This window comes from Musa acuminata, chromosome BXJ3-2, assembly GCF_036884655.1.
Source record: "Musa acuminata AAA Group cultivar baxijiao chromosome BXJ3-2, Cavendish_Baxijiao_AAA, whole genome shotgun sequence".
Classification (NCBI taxonomy): domain Eukaryota; kingdom Viridiplantae; phylum Streptophyta; class Magnoliopsida; order Zingiberales; family Musaceae; genus Musa; species Musa acuminata.
Window position 1 is genome coordinate 33,947,061 of NC_088350.1, and position 18,982 is coordinate 33,966,042.

The 18,982-nt window shown below is 35.7% G+C and overlaps 2 protein-coding genes across 6 annotated transcripts; one reads left to right on the forward strand and one right to left on the reverse strand.

Annotated features, from left to right (window-relative positions):
• Positions 1 to 583: 583 nt before the first annotated feature.
• On the forward strand, positions 584 to 1,378 carry LOC135631634 (uncharacterized). Its single transcript, XM_065139372.1, has one exon. The coding sequence runs from the start codon at positions 584 to 586 to the stop codon at positions 1,376 to 1,378; it is 795 nt and encodes a 264-aa protein (XP_064995444.1).
• A 1,737-nt stretch (positions 1,379 to 3,115) lies between these two features.
• On the reverse strand, positions 3,116 to 17,088 carry LOC103976479 (transcription factor MYB3R-1). 5 transcript variants are annotated; one of them, XM_018822668.2, is made up of 13 exons: positions 16,963 to 17,088; positions 16,229 to 16,459; positions 15,951 to 16,005; positions 13,940 to 13,997; positions 12,972 to 13,066; positions 12,758 to 12,861; positions 11,381 to 11,509; positions 8,516 to 10,373; positions 6,606 to 6,946; positions 5,345 to 5,459; positions 4,567 to 4,797; positions 4,028 to 4,114; positions 3,116 to 3,392 (listed from the first exon to the last, which is right to left on the reverse strand). In XM_018822668.2, the coding sequence occupies exons 2-13, from the start codon at positions 16,333 to 16,335 to the stop codon at positions 3,249 to 3,251; spliced, it is 3,324 nt and encodes a 1,107-aa protein (XP_018678213.2). In that variant the 5' UTR covers positions 16,336 to 16,459; positions 16,963 to 17,088; the 3' UTR covers positions 3,116 to 3,248. The 5 variants fall into 5 exon arrangements, with proteins under 5 accessions (XP_018678213.2, XP_064994608.1, XP_064994609.1 ...); XM_065138536.1 differs by having other exon boundaries at positions 6,606 to 6,949; XM_065138537.1 differs by lacking the exon at positions 16,963 to 17,088 and adding an exon at positions 16,805 to 16,942 and having other exon boundaries at positions 6,606 to 6,949.
• Positions 17,089 to 18,982: the final 1,894 nt, after the last annotated feature.

Consider the following 18,982-nt stretch of genomic DNA (forward strand, 5'->3'; position numbering starts at 1 on the left):
GGCTACATATGAAGGATTTCGAAAATGTCGAAGAATGAGTCACGAGTAATCACAAATGATTTAATTAAAATTCTTGATAGGCATTTGCTATTTCAATTACACATAATTGTATAGGGTGTTCGTATACACGAGTTTGTCAGCTTGGAAACCACGTATTTTAAATTAGAAATTTTAGAATACAAAATATCTTTAATATATGCCATTACTTACGTCCATCCAAAACTTCATGTTATTATACTTCTACCTTACATATTATCTTCTATCTTACATGTTATCCTTATAGTTTATTACATTTAGTATCTCGATTTCTATGCTTTAAAAAGTTATATTGATATCTTATATGTCTATTTATCTTAACGATATCAGTTTTACGAATGAAAATATAAAATTAAAGGGTAAAAATATATTTTTAATATTTCATTTTAAGTAATAGACGACGATATTATTGGTGTCGATGTCGACATAATTGCCGAGCAGTCCTTTCGTCACTCTACATCTATGTCGACGCTCTATCATTGCAGAATCAAAGTTCACTACCGAAGCCGTTGTGGAGATTCGTCACCTATCAAAATAGGACCTAGAGATGCATTCCTCTCTCATCGATGCTAGCATCGTGTCCCTCCTTACCACCCGCCTCCTTAACCACCATCACCATCATTCGTCCGCAACCAAGGCTAAGGAGGACATTGTTACTGATCTCCTTAACCTCTTCATCTCTACCCATGAGGTGCTCATGTGCACCCCGAGCATCCTCGACTCCCTCAATGTCGCCCTCGACCTCCTCTCTCCCGTCGTCGCCCAACACGGCGTCGTAACCCTTTACAGCCTCCTTTCCATCGAAGCATACCGCTCCATCATTGGGTCAAAGAAGCCACTCGTCATCGCCCTTATGGACCTCCTTGGCACCCCTCCTAGCACACCAACTAGGTCCATCAAGGATGTGCTTAAGGCCCTCTTCTGCTTGACCCTCTACCTTCTCAACAGCATTGCCCTTATTGAGCTGGGCATCATGTCGCCCCTCTTCCTGGTGGTGAAGGATAGGTGGAGGGTGGTAGTGGAGGATGCGATGGTGGTAATCGCCTGGGTGACAGGATGCGATGATAGCATAAAGTCATTCCAAAGGGTGGACAACATTAGTGTCCTAGTGGATCTAGTGGTTGGGGGGAGTAGAAGGGCGAGAGAAAACGTTGCAGTTACACTACTGAACCTAGTAAAGAGCGATGGAAACAAGACGGTGGGGGATGTCAAGGAGGTGAACGGGGCAAAGGCAGCCATGAGAGCTTTGGTCAGTGGCAATAGCAGGGTGAGCATGAGGGGGAAGAGTAAGGCAGAGGTGTTATCGAGGGTTCTAGAGAGTGGGTGGGGGAGTCAACTCTAGGCTCTTGATGATTCCGAGACCGGTACTGATGACTCCGTGCCGCAAATGTTGCTCCGTGATGGAGCTGTAGAGCGCTTTGTCGCCACTTTACATCTACCACCACTAATGTCATTCGTCACCACCAATTGAAACGTTAAAATTATTTTTTTACCTTATATTTTTGTGAATTCATTGATAAAATCAACGATGTTAGGATAAATGAACCTATATGTTTCACTTTCGTAACTATTGGGATGTCAATGAAACCTTTTAAAGTGTAGGGACCGAGATGTTAAAGGTAGTTAACTACATTGGGTAATATGTAATTAGCCCAATTTATGTTAGTCTATTTGACCTACATAAATATATAAAAATACAAACACCCTAAAATACTCTGAATATTTTTAGCCAAACATAATATAAAATTGTGTGTGTGTGTGTGTGTGTATATATATATATATATATATATATATATATATATATATATATATATATATATATATATATATATATATATAGGATAAAAATTTGAAATTATATATATAATAATTTTTAAAAATTTGAAGTTTTTATTTTTTCCCACGACGTGTTCTTTGTTTTTGTTTATTCACGTAGCACGCCCCTTATTTAATAAAAGATGAGATTATCCATAGCTTTCGTCTGACTCATGCTCAATTTATTTGTCTTCCCCTCCTTCGAATCTAGGCACCACTAACTCCCAATTAAGTTGATAGTTACACCTCTACAACCATAGTAGGAGCGACCCCATCATTGTCGATGGGTCGGTGACCACCACCCTCACCTCCTCTCCCCTATTCATTTGCAAGCTTCACAATTGTCATTGTAGTGCATGGTGAGACCCGTCGATGATGGCAAAGTTACTCTTGTCACAGTGAATGGTAGAAATACAATTATTAGCTCAATGGAGAGTTAATGGTGTCGAGATTTTACGACGGGCAAGATGTATGAAGAGAACAAGGTGAGACAATGGGGTGGAAGTGAATCAGGACATGATGCCAGAGATGGATGAGGAATGAAGGTGGCCAGGTAAAAGCAACAATCGATGAGACAAAGGTTGATGATAATTTTATCTTTTAAAAAATATAGAGATGTTTCGTGGGAATAAACCAAAAAGGAATACTCTATGCAAAAAATAAAAAACTTGAAACTTATTAAAAAATTTATTCATATTATATATATATATATATATATATATATATATATATATATATATGCCTAGCTTAGTACATGCTGTTAATTACATTCTAAGTCGTCATAACTAATTCCCTTAGACAATGTTGGAAGCCTCAAGAATTCACATCATAAAAACAAGACAAAGAATGCTCTTTCGATTTGGAATTTATTTATTTGGCAGTGCCAATTCATATGCACCATGATGATATCAGAATTATGTTTGGTAAAATGATGACAATAGTAAGAGAAGTTGCACTTTTCTTGTTCCAAAGCATTAACAGAAGTCTTTTCCTATGAACATAAACATAGCTTTTCATTATAAAGACTACCCAAAGAATTAGTTAAAATGTTTCAATAATGTCTTTTAATTATTTTCTCCGACCAACAAATTGGCAAGATTGATCATTCTGATATCATGCAGTATGACAGTAAGTTGCCAACAAAGGCACTGCAAAAAGGTAACTTGCACAATATATTTTGCATTGAACAGTTGAACATTGAGAAAATTTGTATTGGGTAGAAGAATAAGATAGTTATGCTATCATGAATATGGCACATCTCCCATTCGTCTCTGTCCATGGCACTCTTCCCTACTATAGGAGGAGGCAAACAGCATACATTGTGTGTATTGTCATGAACTTAAAAGTACTGTTTCATTAGAAGCTGGCTCAAAATCATGAAAATTACAAGGATGGCTTCATGCTTGGAACTTAACAAAACCATTTTTGTAATGTAACATGGAGAGAGAAAGAGCAGCAGAACTATGTGAGTCAAATTGTCCATTGCAGAATAATGAGATTAAAATGCAGAATTCCGAGAGAGACATCATGAAGCTAATATCCTGCAAGAAAGCTAAAAAGGAGGCTCAGCCATTATTATTGAACTATTAAATCAAGGGATCTAAAGATCATCTAACTAAAGAATTCACTATGCTTGTTCAATGCTTCATTTGTTTACAAGTCCCCATAAAAGAAAGAATAAGATCACACATTATCATGGATTATAAATGCCTCCTTGGTAACTCTGCTATTTCTCCTAAGACATCAAGGAAAAAGCTAAGGTTGCACAAAAACAACTGAAGAGGATTTGCAGTTTGAAATGATGTCTGTTAAAAACACATATTTGCTGAGAAGAGAAATGCAAATTTGGAAAATATCTTATGCAACCCAGAAATATAAGCTTTATGGATCAGTTAAAAAACATGACACAATAGAGGATATTGTATTATATCTATAATAGATCAAATGTCATTCTTCAATAAAGCCCCAGTGCTGTCTTGTAATTGAAAATGGCCTGGCCGTTGAATTGATGACACCAAAAAGAAGAAAGGTGGGATAAAATAAATTAATAAAGCAATCTCTGCAAGGGGGCATTTACATATTAATATAGAGAGAAGGCAGATATTTTTTGCTTGATGCCCAAAAGCTTTTATCGGCAAACCTTCATAAGATATGAAGATGGACTTGAAAAGCTTACAGATGTCTCTGTACTGCCTGCTTTCACATTTTCTGATCTCTTGACAGGTGTGCCACATCCACTAAAATCAAGGATTCGGGCCTCAGCCTGCAGAATTGTTCAACATATTGATGTATCATAAACAATTGGAAAATATTTGCAATTTTTGAGAAACTTTAGCATGTATATTTGAATAGTTTTCAGGGAAGTTTAGTAGCCTTGTATACCAATGACAAAAAGTGACGAAATGTACCGCATAATCACAATGCAAAAAAAGTTAATTGCTAAAAAGACCTTCATGTAAAATGCTTCAAGACATTTTCTTTTAATTCATTTAACTTTCAATTGATAAAATAGACATGGTTAAACAAATACAGGAATTTCCCTCCAAATAATCTGATGTCGAATCCAAGTTAGTGCCATAAAAGGATTTTATAAAGAAAGACATGACAATGTTGCATGAAAAGGAAACATGTGCAATAAGTATATTCAGGTAAAGCATCCAAATAAATGCAGACGTATAGTAAAAACCTTGTTTCAGAGATAAAAGAGACAAATACCATGATTTTTGATGGTACACACTGATTATCCAGCTCTTTGTCAGGTTCAACATTTTCTTCTGAGAATTTCTTCTTGTCAAATTTCGGTTCGTGTGGCATCTTGATAGGGTTTCCACTTCTCAGTATCTCTTGAGCCTCTGAAACTACAGCAGCAGTATGCTCACTTAACTGCTTCATCAACCCGATGGCATCATAGCTTCGATCACCAGGGCTCAAGAAATATCCTATATCCTGCAAAATTAGGTACGAGAAATAGGGTTAACTTTATGAACAATGATTAAAGAATTCTGAAAATTCCTTAACTGAAAAGAAAAAAGCTGCAAGTTCGAGATTAACAACATTAGACTCAAGGCCACAATAGGAAAATAGAAGTTGACCAACTGAACATGTTGCCTATGGCTGTTATCTAAATACAGAAAACATAACACTCAGGACATGCAATGCCACCTTAATATTCTTTTTCTCCTGTAAATTAGTAGTCAAGCTAACATTTCTCGCAAGAGCGCCCGATGTGAAGTTAAATTCAGTTTGCAACTAGTTTGTAAAACTCTTAACTAGCATTTCTTCGACATATCTTGCAGTGTAATGGAAAATATTTACCGAGTGCACAATATGCAACTTCTTGGTTCAATTAAAAGTGTCTAAAAACAAATTCCTTGTAGGCAAATCACAGTACACCTTCATCAGAAACAGTGAAACTGAATAGGCAAAAAATTGACGAAAAACAAAGCAGAAGCAGGATACACATGTATCTATCACTAAGATTGGTTTGTCTAACCTCAAACATATCAGTGCTGATTCTATTTCCTGGAAGGAGAGAGTTCATAAACCAAGGTGATTTCCATGCTGAAGGAGATTCAATTCCCCTTTTGATGCCAGGGGTATCATCAAAACTGTAAGGAGAAGGATATTGGAATTAGAGAAAATGTATCACAGCACAAATTATTCTCCATAATATAAGCAGAAAGCACTCATTATTGAATCCCAACTTCCACGGAATTACTCACTTTAAGCATATTTCTAACAAAATTGCATTTTATTTGTAAAAAGTTTGTCCAAAAAATACTCATTAGTATTACCATTAATATTGGAAACGAAAAATAAAATAAAGTACATATGTGACTCAAATGATCAAACTAAAGTGTCATGATATATATTCCATTGAGAAAGTAATTGTTTAGGTATTAAAAAAGGGATCTAGCAATAAAATTAGACAATTTTATGAAACATAAGATACCACAAAATTTGGAGTTCTAGCTCTTTTTTCATAATTGGAAGGGTAATTCTTCTCTTAAAGACTTTTTTATACATGCAAATTCCATGCTGTCAAATCAGGAATTGATATGCCTTGTTTGATGATCCACTAAAATATTATTGAATGGATATCTTAGTCAAAAGAACTTGATCGAATAAAAAGTCATCAGAAGAAATAATAATTGATGAGCATTAATATTAGATTAAATTGACAATAAAACATGAAATCTATTAATAAGAAACAATAGAACAATCATGGAAGAGGAAAATTTTCATTAGAAGAATAGCTATATACTAGAATCTCAAATAGGAGGGTGAGAGTCGGTGTGATAGTAAGTTGCTCCTTTTGCAACCTAGGTAATTAAGTTAGAGCCACATAAAAATTCCTTTGAAAAAGGGGTTGCATTGACCCTTACCAGACCTCACATCCCTCAAGAGTCTTCTTGTGCATTGAACGGCCTTATCTTTTACTAGAATTTAAAACAGAAACAAAATTGTAGATTTACATTCAAAATGTACTAGACCTCGTTAGAAGCCATCTCATGTGTGTGATACAGCTAATCATAGAACTTAGGCAATGATGGAAACACCACTTAGATACTTAATGTTCACAATGCTAAAAACATGATGAGGAACATATGCAACCAAGTATGGAATAAATCTGCTTGATAACTCTCATTGTATGAAAGCCCGCAAGATACATATATATAATTCTAAAATCTATCGTACTGAAAAATTGAATGATCAAAAGCTAAAACAAGAATTTGTTTATCTAGTTTTCTTACATGTTCAAGTGTCCAATGTCCGCATCAATTGTTGAACTGCATTTTTCAAACATAAAAGGTGAAGGATGGATCAATGAAGCAGATTTTACTGATTTAGTGGACACTGAATGTAAGTTCTTATTTTCACTGGCAATAGGAGAAAAGAAGGCAGGGACATCAGGTAGAGATTCAACAGAATTTTCTATTTGGCCATTGTTCGATGCTTTCTCTGAGCTCCTTTGAGAGTGAACTTTCAATAATTTAGCACCAGTGCCTGGTGATGCATTCATAGAATGTCCTTTGCCATGTGGAGAAAAAAGTCCTTGGCCATTAGCATTGCGTTCAACTAGAATCCGAGATGCCTGCTGCATAAGAACCACAAGAGTAGAATGATTTTCTTATCAGAACTGGAAGTATAACAACATAAAACACACAAATTTATACTAAAATTCATAATTTGCAGCTGAAAAGAAACCAACTAATTCTGTTTCAGTTAAAACTCTAAAACATATATTACTCAATTATAAACGAATGTAATTAAGATTTAAGAATTTCCTCTAATGTCCCAATAGATCAGTAATGGAGCATAACAATGAATTGGACTGATACATAGGACTAGTCAGACCTCCAACAATTAACTTGGGCTTAAGCATGTCATGGCACATGGATAAGAACATTCTATACAAGTTATTAGGCTAGTAGGTTGACTGGACCTGGTCATGATAATTGGCATTGCAGTGGACCTATGACCACAGATACACAACATCAAAAACTAGATAGTGAAGGGCTAATAGTGACTGGTGCAAGGGGTGCATCATAGCATGGAACTGCTACCGTGAAGCAATTCTTACCAAGTCTTGCTTAGTAACAGTTAATTTGGATTGTGTGTGCTACACAATGGATTTTGATGAATGTATAACATCAGAGTAGAGAAGATCGTGATACCCCAAGGGTCCAGATTCAAATAAGCTAATGTACATAACTAGATAACTCTATTACTAATAAATGGGCTTAAGTTTTTTGGGCCACATAAAGCCTGCTCTATCCAAGACATTAGGCAACTAATGGATGTTGTCATGGCAGCTTACAATTTCAAACAATGAGAAACTTCATGGACTATCAAGTGATTTCAATGTCAATCCAAGGATGATGACATGTCATATGCCCATGAAAATGTGGAAGATCCTTAAAATATGAAAACACAATGAAGCATTGGAAGTATGTTATGGTGGCCTTCTCAACCAACATAAGACAGCCATACCAAATTTAAGGCAGTTACTTTAGACTAAAAGATTAAAAACTGATATTGAAAAAGAAAAAAAAATAGCAAAAAGAGATTAAAGCATTGGATAAAACATCAAACCTAAACGGAGACTTGCAAAAGATGTATTCATTTCTTAATCATATCAGATGTTGATTGATAGCTTCAATTCAAAAGCAAATAAACAGGCAGTGTTTACTATTGAACATAGAAGGAATCACAGAATAAAAAGTAGAAAAGTATAAGACAAGAAAATGAAATTTAGCAATTTAAAAACTACCAGTTTTAATAGATCTATAGAAGCACACTTATCTTAAATATTTATACTCCCGTATATGCCTAACATGTCTGTACTTTACAACCATTGACAAATGCCACTAAATTAAACTATACCGTATTCTTTTCTAGTTATCATGTGTCCCTAAAGAAGCTATTGTTCAAAAAGTACAAGATTGAGAACACCTTGAGTTTGAGCAAGCTTTTAGTGGAATCACATACATCGTACAGAGAAATTTTCTTCAAGGATATTTGGTTGAAGCAAGAATGAAAATATTTAAGTCATTATCATTGTAAGATCAATCAGCCACATGAACTACAAATCTTCGCTATGGTACATGGTTATCACATATAAGATGTACGGTAAAGATATAAATGATGAAATAACACTTACTCTCCGTCTTGAAGAACCGGCATCAGATTTGGCTGCTACACTAATGGTCACTGTAGATGATGTCATTTTATCAGATAAGTCAGTCGAGGACTTTACTTCCTTATTAATATTTCCATTTGTTGCACAACCAGAAGACTGACATAAATTTTCTTTGTCCTCATCCAAAAGAACAGGTTCCTTCTGCTGGTTGTCCGAAGAAGTAAAACCTCCCTCAGCATAACCTGATGAAATTTCATTCAACACAACTGCACCATTCAAGTTAACCATAGAAGAATTCTCAGTGTTACTTAAAGGTGATGAGTGTAATGACCCACAGGGCATCTCTATACCAGGTTTCTTGTCTATTCTCTGTTCCACCATAGGTGATGACAATTCACGTTGTCGTTTCTTCATAATGGATGGTGTACACATGAAACTTTTGGCAGCACTTTTTAACAGAGCATCAGGCGACTCATCATGAGAAGGTGAATCCCAGAGACTGTATGGTTTAGAACAACTCACAGAGGACATCATCAATTGACGAATCCCTAGGGGACTATACGCCTGCTGAAGATCTACAGAAGGTATGAGATCACAGCTAACAAATGGAATCTCTAAGCTTGGGAAACGTGGAGGTTCATAGAATAGAGCTCCAGAATCCTGCAATTCTGCTGGCTGCGTTGGATTTCCATCTGATAATGTAATGTTGTGATTGGCATCAGGAGTACCCGAAACCATCATTTCTGTATGTGTATGCTTTGGAGTCCCAATTTCCTGCCCCTTATCCTCAAGAAGACAGACATTAGGTATACTGCTATCATTGGGACATAAAGAAGAGCAACTGGAATAAGCAAAGCCATCATAAGAACATGTAATGACCTCTGAATCATGAGCTCCAACAAAAATTTCTCTGGTTTCATGAGTAGAATTTCTCTGTAGCTTCTCATCACTTGGACAGAGATAAGATGGAGGTACCACAGCCATCAAATTGTTACAATAGGAAATTCCAGGAACAGCTGATGAACTGACAGGATATATTGGGTTTGAACATGAACCAAGACTTCCACCAGCTTCAGAACCAAAAGAGTTTTGGCAGTTTATACCAGAGAAATAATCCAAACTTACAATGTTTGAAGTATCAAATTCAATAGGATAATCTTGGATAGTTCCCTGATGAACATCTAACCCATAAAGGTTGTTGTTGCAGCCATCAGTTTCACATGCCAAAAGATTGTTCTGCTTCTCATATCTTGAATCATTGTTTAATATAAAAGTTGGGACTTTCAGGTCTAAAAATTTTGACCACAAAACAGATGCATTTTCATTATTTCTAGTACATAAGCTATAATGCTCCGACGCTTCTGTTAGCTCAAATGACTTCTGGGAAACTTCTAATGAAGAATCATTAGGCAACTCATCCAAAATCATCCGATCAGATACTTTTTCAGACATTTCCTCAGGTAGCAAGTTTGCAGATGTAGAAGCTTCACATTGTACTTCAGGAACAGCACGTGCAAATTCCTCCATAGAAGCATAATATTCATTAGTGCACATTGACAACTGAGAATCCTGAATCTCTTTTCTATTACTATCACCATCCAGCTTAATGTCATCATCCACTGAAACTGTATTTGGTATTTCTCCATCAGATTGATACCAACCAACATTGGCTGTTGAAGCTTGGCTGCATTCTGATGAATCCTCAACTTCTAGCCTGTCCTTTAGACCATGATCATTGTTTTTTTGCATATTACCTACTTGGGTAGGACTTTCCACATTAGGCAGGCCTTTAAACTGTGAAAGTAGTCCTGATGCCAAATATGAATTTAATTTCTTCTTCACAGAGCTGTTCCAGTGGTTCTTTATTGCATTGTCCGTCCTGATGTTGCAAAGCACACAAATCTAGATCGTCATTTTGGCAAATGAAATTATAATAATTGTCACTTATCCTGAAACTGAACTAATTTTCAATTTAATGATGTAGAGATTAAAATGAGCTTAAGTGAGAATATAATAAAAGCAGAATCTCAGCATAATATACAGGTCAACAAGATAATATTCATATAAGTATATGAAATCACAAATTCTCAAGAAAAATTTACTTTCAAAAAAGTACATTGACATCTGTACAAGAAAGCAGGCATTGAACCGTGAATCTCCCAACACAGAAATAAACACTGTGGAACAATACCAGACAAGACAATCAATCGACATGTAATACCCTGATTAATCCCACATCAGAAGTGGCCACTACTAAGATTGACTTATAAGGGTATGATTGGTATACTACTATCAACTTCAGCTTAAGCATTTTGGCTATTGGTTTGAGCTCAATAAAGTCAACAGGCTAGTTATCACATCAGGTCGAGTCATGACAATTGGAATCATAGTTGACCTAGTATTGGAGCATGGTGAGAACACTTAGATAGGAAAGGGCTACTCATGGATGGAGTCAAAAGACTCATCACGGTGTGGAGCCACCACTTGGCTACACCTCACATGCACCATGCTAAGATTTAGTCTGGGCTATGACGAGCCTTGACAAGGACATCAAGCCCTTCAGTGGGGGAGTTTATAATTCAACCCGATTAGTCCCACATCAGAAGGGGATAAGACTAAGATTAACTTATAAGGGTCTCATAGGTGCACTACTATCAACTTTATCCTAGGCATTTTGGCTTGGCTAATGGATTGGGCTCAACGAAGTTAGCAAGCCAATCATCCCATCAAGTTGGCTTGTAACACAACATGCATCATCAGATAGAGAATAGTAACCATTCAAGTATCAAAAAGGTATGAAAGGCATGCGTAGCATCATCATGGAAGTAGAATCACTCAAAGACATTATGTTTATAAATCAAACAGTTAAGAGCATTCTAATCTCACCGGCCTGGTAAAAATTTTGTCAATTCTGCCCACTTATTTCCATAAATTTGATGAGCATGAATAAGCGCTATTTCCTCTTCTTGAGTCCAGGGCTCCTTGTTTATGGAAGGATTAAGATGATTATGCCACCTACAATACATTCTCTAAGAAGTCAGTAAGTTGTTAATCATGGATCATGAATTACCAAATCAAAGAAACATGATATCAAAAGAGAAAAAAATAATTGTAAAGAAACAAAAACAATAAAAAAAATATGCTACCTTCAATGAACACAGCAATATTACAATTCCATTATGGAATGAATAGTCACACTTAGGAACAATATATTCTTTAGAAAGTGTATATCTATGGTTTCAATATATTATTTATATCCATATCAAAAAAATGAATGGCCCCAAGCTAAAGATAAATGTGTTTGGTACTCCAAACCAGAAACTAGTCACAAGAATTATGCTAAAGAATCTCTCATGGGTATGAAATGTAGTATTCCATATTAATCAGAATGCAAATGAAAAGATCATGTTTTGTCAAGATCTTCTGAAGCTATGGCAGATAAATTACCAATAGAAGAACTTAGCATGTAAAAATTCTTAAACAGAAGAGAATTAACAAATCACTTCAAGCAACAAGCACAAGATTTTACATCTTTCACATGATGATATTATCTCTGAACTGGCATAGCAATTATATGTACTTACTAAGCCACATGATTACCCAAATGCCAACAATTCATTGTTAGATTGTATGACATCAGTGAGCTAATTGAACCATTGAAGATCAATAATGGGTTCAAATGTGCTTATTCAAGACCAGCATAATAAAGAGCTTTTGCAAGCTATTCAGTAGTCTTGGAACAATTCATGAGGGGATACATTTCTAGCAGAATGTGTCAGAGTATCCAACCATACATCCTACAATGATCCTTGAGGTCCAGGATCTTGAACATCAAAACCTTTAAAATTGAACTCAATCTGTTCCATTGCTCTCTGATTTAGACAAGTATGCTGCAGAAATGGATTAGATTATCATAAAACTAAGAATAACTCCTCCAATGAAAATTAACATATCCTCTGAAACCTAATAATATGTTATTGCAACCTAATACTGACAATCCCTTTTTTACTGTGATTTTGTTTATTAAAAAATATGGCTTGGTATGCAAAAGAACCCAAATTCTGAAGTATTGTTGCATCCAGCTATTCAGATAGTATGGTGATCTTACAAATGTTAAAAAAATTCACCCTTCATTTGCTTCAAAGGATCTGGGAGTCATCAACTAAATTGTAATTTCATAAGCAAAACATAGATATCATGTTGTGATCTAAGTTGAGATAAATCTAAAATGGCATGCAAGTTGTAGTGGCTCTTACTGTTTACCTTTCCCTGCATTGCTTCCCTATGCGCCCAGGTAATGCTTGTGCAATAGTTGACCATTTTTTTGGTCCAAACTTCTTTACCATTTCAATTATGATTTCATCTTCCTATTGAAGAGAAAAACAGAAAATTATATTAATCAAATGCTGACACAGAACAAATTTTCAGGAAGAAGGCAAAAGATGTATTATTATCACAATATTTAACATAACCTCACCTCTTTTGACCATGGCCCTTTCACAAGCTCTGGATTTAAAACCTTTTGCCATCTATGTAGGCATTGAACATCAGTCCGATCTGGGAAACATTCAGCTGAAAATAAAGACAACATAAGAATTATGTACTTCACATAACATAATAAAAACAACAACAAAGCCATAAGTCCTAACTATTTTGGGTCAGATATATAACATAATAACATATATTAATATTATAAAAAAGACAACGATGGCACTAGAACAAAAACAAGATTTAAATATGTCATTATTATTGCTATGATTTTTTTTCCTATTCCTAATTTACTATCAATAGTGTCCTACATAAAGCTCAATAGCTGAAAATAATCCAGGCAGATGATTTGGAATAATTGGGACCAAGAATTTAAATCTTGGTTTGATATTGATTTTGGCAACTAATCGGCTGGTATGGCACCAGCCTTATATATATTATATGTAACAATATTAACCTACATAGACCATTGGTCATACCAACTAATATCGATCGTTACATAAAGTTCAACCATTATATGAGGCCTCTACTGGGACATTATAGTTTCTTGTAATTATACTAAACTATTCATTAAAGAACTTATATAATTGATGATGTGGATTGTGTTATGCTTTTCTTCACATATGACACTTATGATACTATTGTTTATCGATAACACGTGCATATTGGTTAATTATTTATTGACATATTACTCAATTTAAGCATTAATTTTTCAGATTCCTTTTTCTCTTTTGATCTATCAAGATAAAATCAAAAGAAGTGCAATGTCCATATACAGTGTTGATTGAGAATGATAAGAAGAGGAAACACGATATGGGCATTATTGGAAATCAAAAGTTTCATACTTTGATCACTAACAAACCCATGACAACATAAGATTTTATATGCATAAGGGAATATGAAACATTAAAAAAAACTCCAAAAGCAACTCAGTTTATGTGAGACTAAAATAAATACCTATTTTCTTCCAATTTTTTCCTTTAAAACGTTCAACAGCTTTGTACAATATGGCATCCTGCATGCATAGCCAATGTGATGCATGAATTGGCAAATCCAATAAAAAACATTTGTTATTAAGATACGTAAAGCAAAGTACCATGCCAAAATTTGCAAAAGAAAATGGCAACCAAAAGAGTTCTTGTCATATTCAGAGCATAAACTAAAATAAACAACCACATAATTAAATTCAAGACCGTTAATATGGAATATCAAACGATAAATTAGCAACACAAGGATAAAGTAGGGATAATCAAGGTTTAAAGCAAGGTTTTGAATACCGATCGAAACCAGCGTACCGAGCTATGCACGGTACAGTACGTTCCGGTATATATCGTCGGTATGCCCTTAAACCTTAAAAATACCTCCACCTATCACACCAGGGTGTACCGACCGATACACCTCGATAATGGTCGAAATCCAAGGTGGTACCGATGGGTATGCCTCGGTATCGGTCGGTACCACTCAAAACACCGGTACCGTCCGATAGAGGGTGGTCCGCATACCGGTATCTTCTCGGACCAGTACGTACCTCCCGTATCGTGCGGTACATATCGAAATTAAGAACCCTGGTTTAAAGTATCACTTGTATCCATCATTATGAACCAGAATTTACTAGTCCAACAGTCAATCACATAACAGACTAAAAAAAATTGCCTAATTCAAAGGATGTACTGCTCAATAAGCTCATTATGCCAAGCACTGAGTAGATTGATATTGGATGTTAAATTAGCAATAAGCCTACCATCAAGTTGTGTTATTTTTTTTGTTTATGACAACTGGCAACTCAATAGGCTCACTATATCAAGCACTAAGTAGATTGATACTAGATGTTAAATTAGCAACAAGCCTACCATCAAGTTGTGTTAATTTTTTTAATTTATGACAACTGGCATGCGATTGTCATTATTTTCTATATTCCTTCCTCTTTCTCTCATTATGTTTAACTCTCTCTCTCTCTCTCTCTCTCTCTTGTCCTTCACCTCCTCCCCGGTTGCATTGCAGCTACCTCTTCTTGCTGCATCACCACCATCTCCTCCTCCTCTTACCCTTCCCCGCCTCCTCTGCTTCTTGCTTCACCTCTTCCACCTTCTCTCATCTTCACTCTCTTTCACCAATGAGTAAGGGTACATGCTAATTTATGGTATGCCCATCCGTATACTAGTATCACAATAGTCTGTCCGAGGACTGTTATCAGTACCAAAAAAGAGAATCAAAACCTCGGGTGAAATACTCAATCTATGATTTGGAAATGATTAATATCTTCAACAAAGGAATGTTAGTAATGCAAGAAAGACATACATACAGCATCAAACTAGTGAATGAGTGCATCATTTCTCAAAGCTATTGTCCTAAGAATCATTCTGGTATACTTATCAAGAGCAAGCAAGGGAAACAGAAAAAAATAAATAAATATCAAATATTACAAGTTATCCAGTAGATAGATATACAAGAAGTAAAGGAAACATTAAAAGTCACTATGAACATGCTTCAACTAGTTCCATCCATCAGGTCTTAATTACAGTCAATTAGACAATTACAGTCACTATAGTATTTCAATTAGACATTTACAGTCATCCAAATCTGCTGTTAAAATGATCAGAGGTAATGCACACAGAAAATATGAATTGAACAATCGGGAAGCGACAATTTATGACGAGGACAACCAGAGCATAATAAGACCAATTTTGATAAAAAGGAGCTTAGGCATAAATAACATCCATTATGATTGGAAAGCAGCCTATCATAAGCTTCACATACAAGTATATCCATAGCATCTTTCACTTCAACCTAGTTTCATGTCTCAAGGAAAGCAGTCTAGCATTCCCCTTACATCAAAACATTGAGTCATAGTGCAAAATTGCAGAAAAATCCTTCTTGCTTATCACATTTAGAACACTCAGCAGGTTAATAACCTTGTATTACAAAAGCAACATATCTGACTTATTGATTATCTACATCTGAATCTTACCTCCTCAGCTGTCCACTGTCCTTTGGTTGACCGCCGTGTTGGGCCGGTGGTTCTCCTACAATAAATTAAAAAGTAACATGTCAGATACGTTTCACCAAGCTTTAACTGAGAAAAGTCATCTTTCAGCATTGATTAAATCTTAATAACTTCAAAAAGAACTCTAACTGTAAACCAAACTTGATGCCTAAAATATTTTTATTCAAGCATAATTTGTCAAATGCCATTAGAATAAAGAAAAGAACGAAAATCATAGGAGCAGCAAACTTTTCAGCAGGTACCCATTTAAGGATCTTTGCTTCTGAATCTCTTGGCCAATCCCTTCATGAGCCGCGTTGGAAGAAGAAGCTTCACCTTTGACAGAATTCTTTCCTTTGTCACTTGCCATTCTTTTGACCCACGACTGATATTGTCGTTCCAAGACAAGTCAACAACCAGCATACAAATTCGAAGCCATCATTAAGCAACCAAGATGCCAGAAACAGATTCCACTAGCAAAGAAACACCATAGACTGCAGAATCAAAAGTATGAAAGGGATAAATAAACCACATAAACATTACTATACAGAATAAAGAGTAAGTTACCAATGTTAGAAGAGTAACTCCCAAATCAGCATTTGGTAGATGATGCAAAGAACAAGTTCATCAATTTAGGGAAATTTCCGAAAATGATTTTTCAAATTGAGAAAGATCTCAGATTGGCGAGCTGAGCTAACGAAATAAAAGCAAAAGAAACCCAACTTCCCAAGAAAAGGAAGCAAGCGGCCTACAAAAGGCCCATTCATCAAGAACCCGCAACCCTCTCTTTGCTTCTCAACCTCTCCGATTCAAACCACACAAACGGATCGCAAACCCACCAATTCCCACGAAGACGAAAGTTTCCACAACCTCCATCAAGCAAACGATCATAGCCACACCGAGCGCGAGCCCGAGCTGAAACCCTAATCGGGGACGGTCCCCCTCCCAAACGAAACCAGAATCAAACTGGGGAAAACAGAGCCAATAATTAATTCACCTCTCCGATGGAACAGACACGATCTGAAGCCGGCGCCTCGGCAAATCGAAATGACGCCGGGGGCCGAGATCTCCACCAGCTTCCCCCTCCTTCAGATCGGAATGAGCGAGTGAGGGGAGAGATTTGTTTTATTCCATCTCCGGGGTCCTTTTCTTGGTTCTTTTTAGGTCCAATCTTTTGAGTGTGGAGGCGGTTTCGAACCCTACGTTTAAACTTCGAGACACCTTCGGGCGATCGTCCGGACGAGGAACCGCGTTGCGGAAGTCGACACGAGATCCGTGCCGTTCGCTTCGAGGGCCCACTCGGTTCCGCTTCCTCATTTTGAATCCCAACGGCTGTCCACCGGGCATAGCCGGTCAAATGGCAGGTGGGCCACGGGTCCCACGCGGGAGCCGCTCGCGCGATGAAGGTACCACGTCGGGTAAGTAAAAAAGAGGTAAGAAATGTATCGCGGGTCACGCATTGACTTCAGACGACTGCCGTCCGATGATTGCTGGGATCGGCAAGTGGACGGCTACGGTTGAGTGTATGCATCACACAGATATTAATGTGCCCAAAAAAGATACCGCTGTAGTGATTGGTATTAAATGATGGTTAGCATACTCCGGTGGGAGTTAAGACACATATGTTTTATTTTTGTGAAAAATACAATTATGGAAGCAAATCCAATGGAATTCATCATAGTTAAAGATAAGCATCCAACAAAAATAACATGGAAAATCGCAATCTGATTCAATACATAAATGTCAAATTGAAGTTGATTAATGGTGCATAATTGGTGTTGGGGGGGCAATTATTTGATGGAGACTGTTTGGATTTTAGACATCAATTATGCATAATTTACTAAAATTAGCTTTATATACTATGAACATTATGTTAAAAGCAAGCAGCTTGAACTTTGTGTGTCGATTCTCCCTTATCCCAAAATATTTGATATATTAAATTTCTATTTTTTTTATTTAAAAAATACCTTAATGATTGGAGATAAATAGAATTTTATTTGGGCTTTGTTTGCTTTATTGAGTTTGATTAGAATTATGAGTCATAATAGAAGTGGAATATTACATATTTTTTATATATGTTGTAACTTATGTTATAGAGATATGGTCGCAAAAATAAACTATGGTTTTAATGGTTTCTCTATATTTATTAAATATAAATTATTTAATGGTTTTAAAAATGAATGTAATATTGTCGATGAGTCCCGTATCCAAAATGATACGATTAAAATTGACTTATAAAAATATAATAGATATTTTATTATTGACTTTAGCTTAAATACTTTAATTGATAATTGAAGTTTAATAAAAGTTAATACACCGATTAATCTATTAAACTGTAAAATATTAGTGGCATCCACACCACCTGCCAATAAAACATTCATTAAATTATTTGGCAGCAGATCTGAAACCACAACTAATGGTCCAATAAAAAAAATAGAAAAAGGCAGCTTGATAGTCTCATTCAGTACACTTGGTGCTATTTATAGTGGTATTATCTCAATATAGGGAAATAGATACTTGATTGGTCAACAGTCAACATCCATGAGACAAATATTATTCCATGTTCCAACATTCAAATATAAAGGAGTACCAATAACCAAAAATTTATAAGCCATTAATGTGAATCTATGCCTACCAAACTATTTTATCAATATTTATTTTTATTAAAATCCATTCTTTTCTTCTTATTGTTCTTATCATTTTAATTTATTGAACCAGTTTTATCAGTTAAATTTGTCCCTAACGTTTTGAATCAACCCAAAAGAAAAACAAAAAAAAAATAGCGAATTCAAATAGAGATAAAAAATATAGTATTTTAGGCCAATTACATATTAACTACACATGTAGTTAGTTACCTTTGACAATACTTTAAAAAGATACATTGACATCTTTATATTTATGAAAGTGTAGTGACGAATGATAGTATTGCTGGAGGTCACAGGTGACTATTATAGATGAGGAGAGCAATAAAGAAAGATGAGGGTAATTCTACACCTACGTCAGCATCGATACAAATT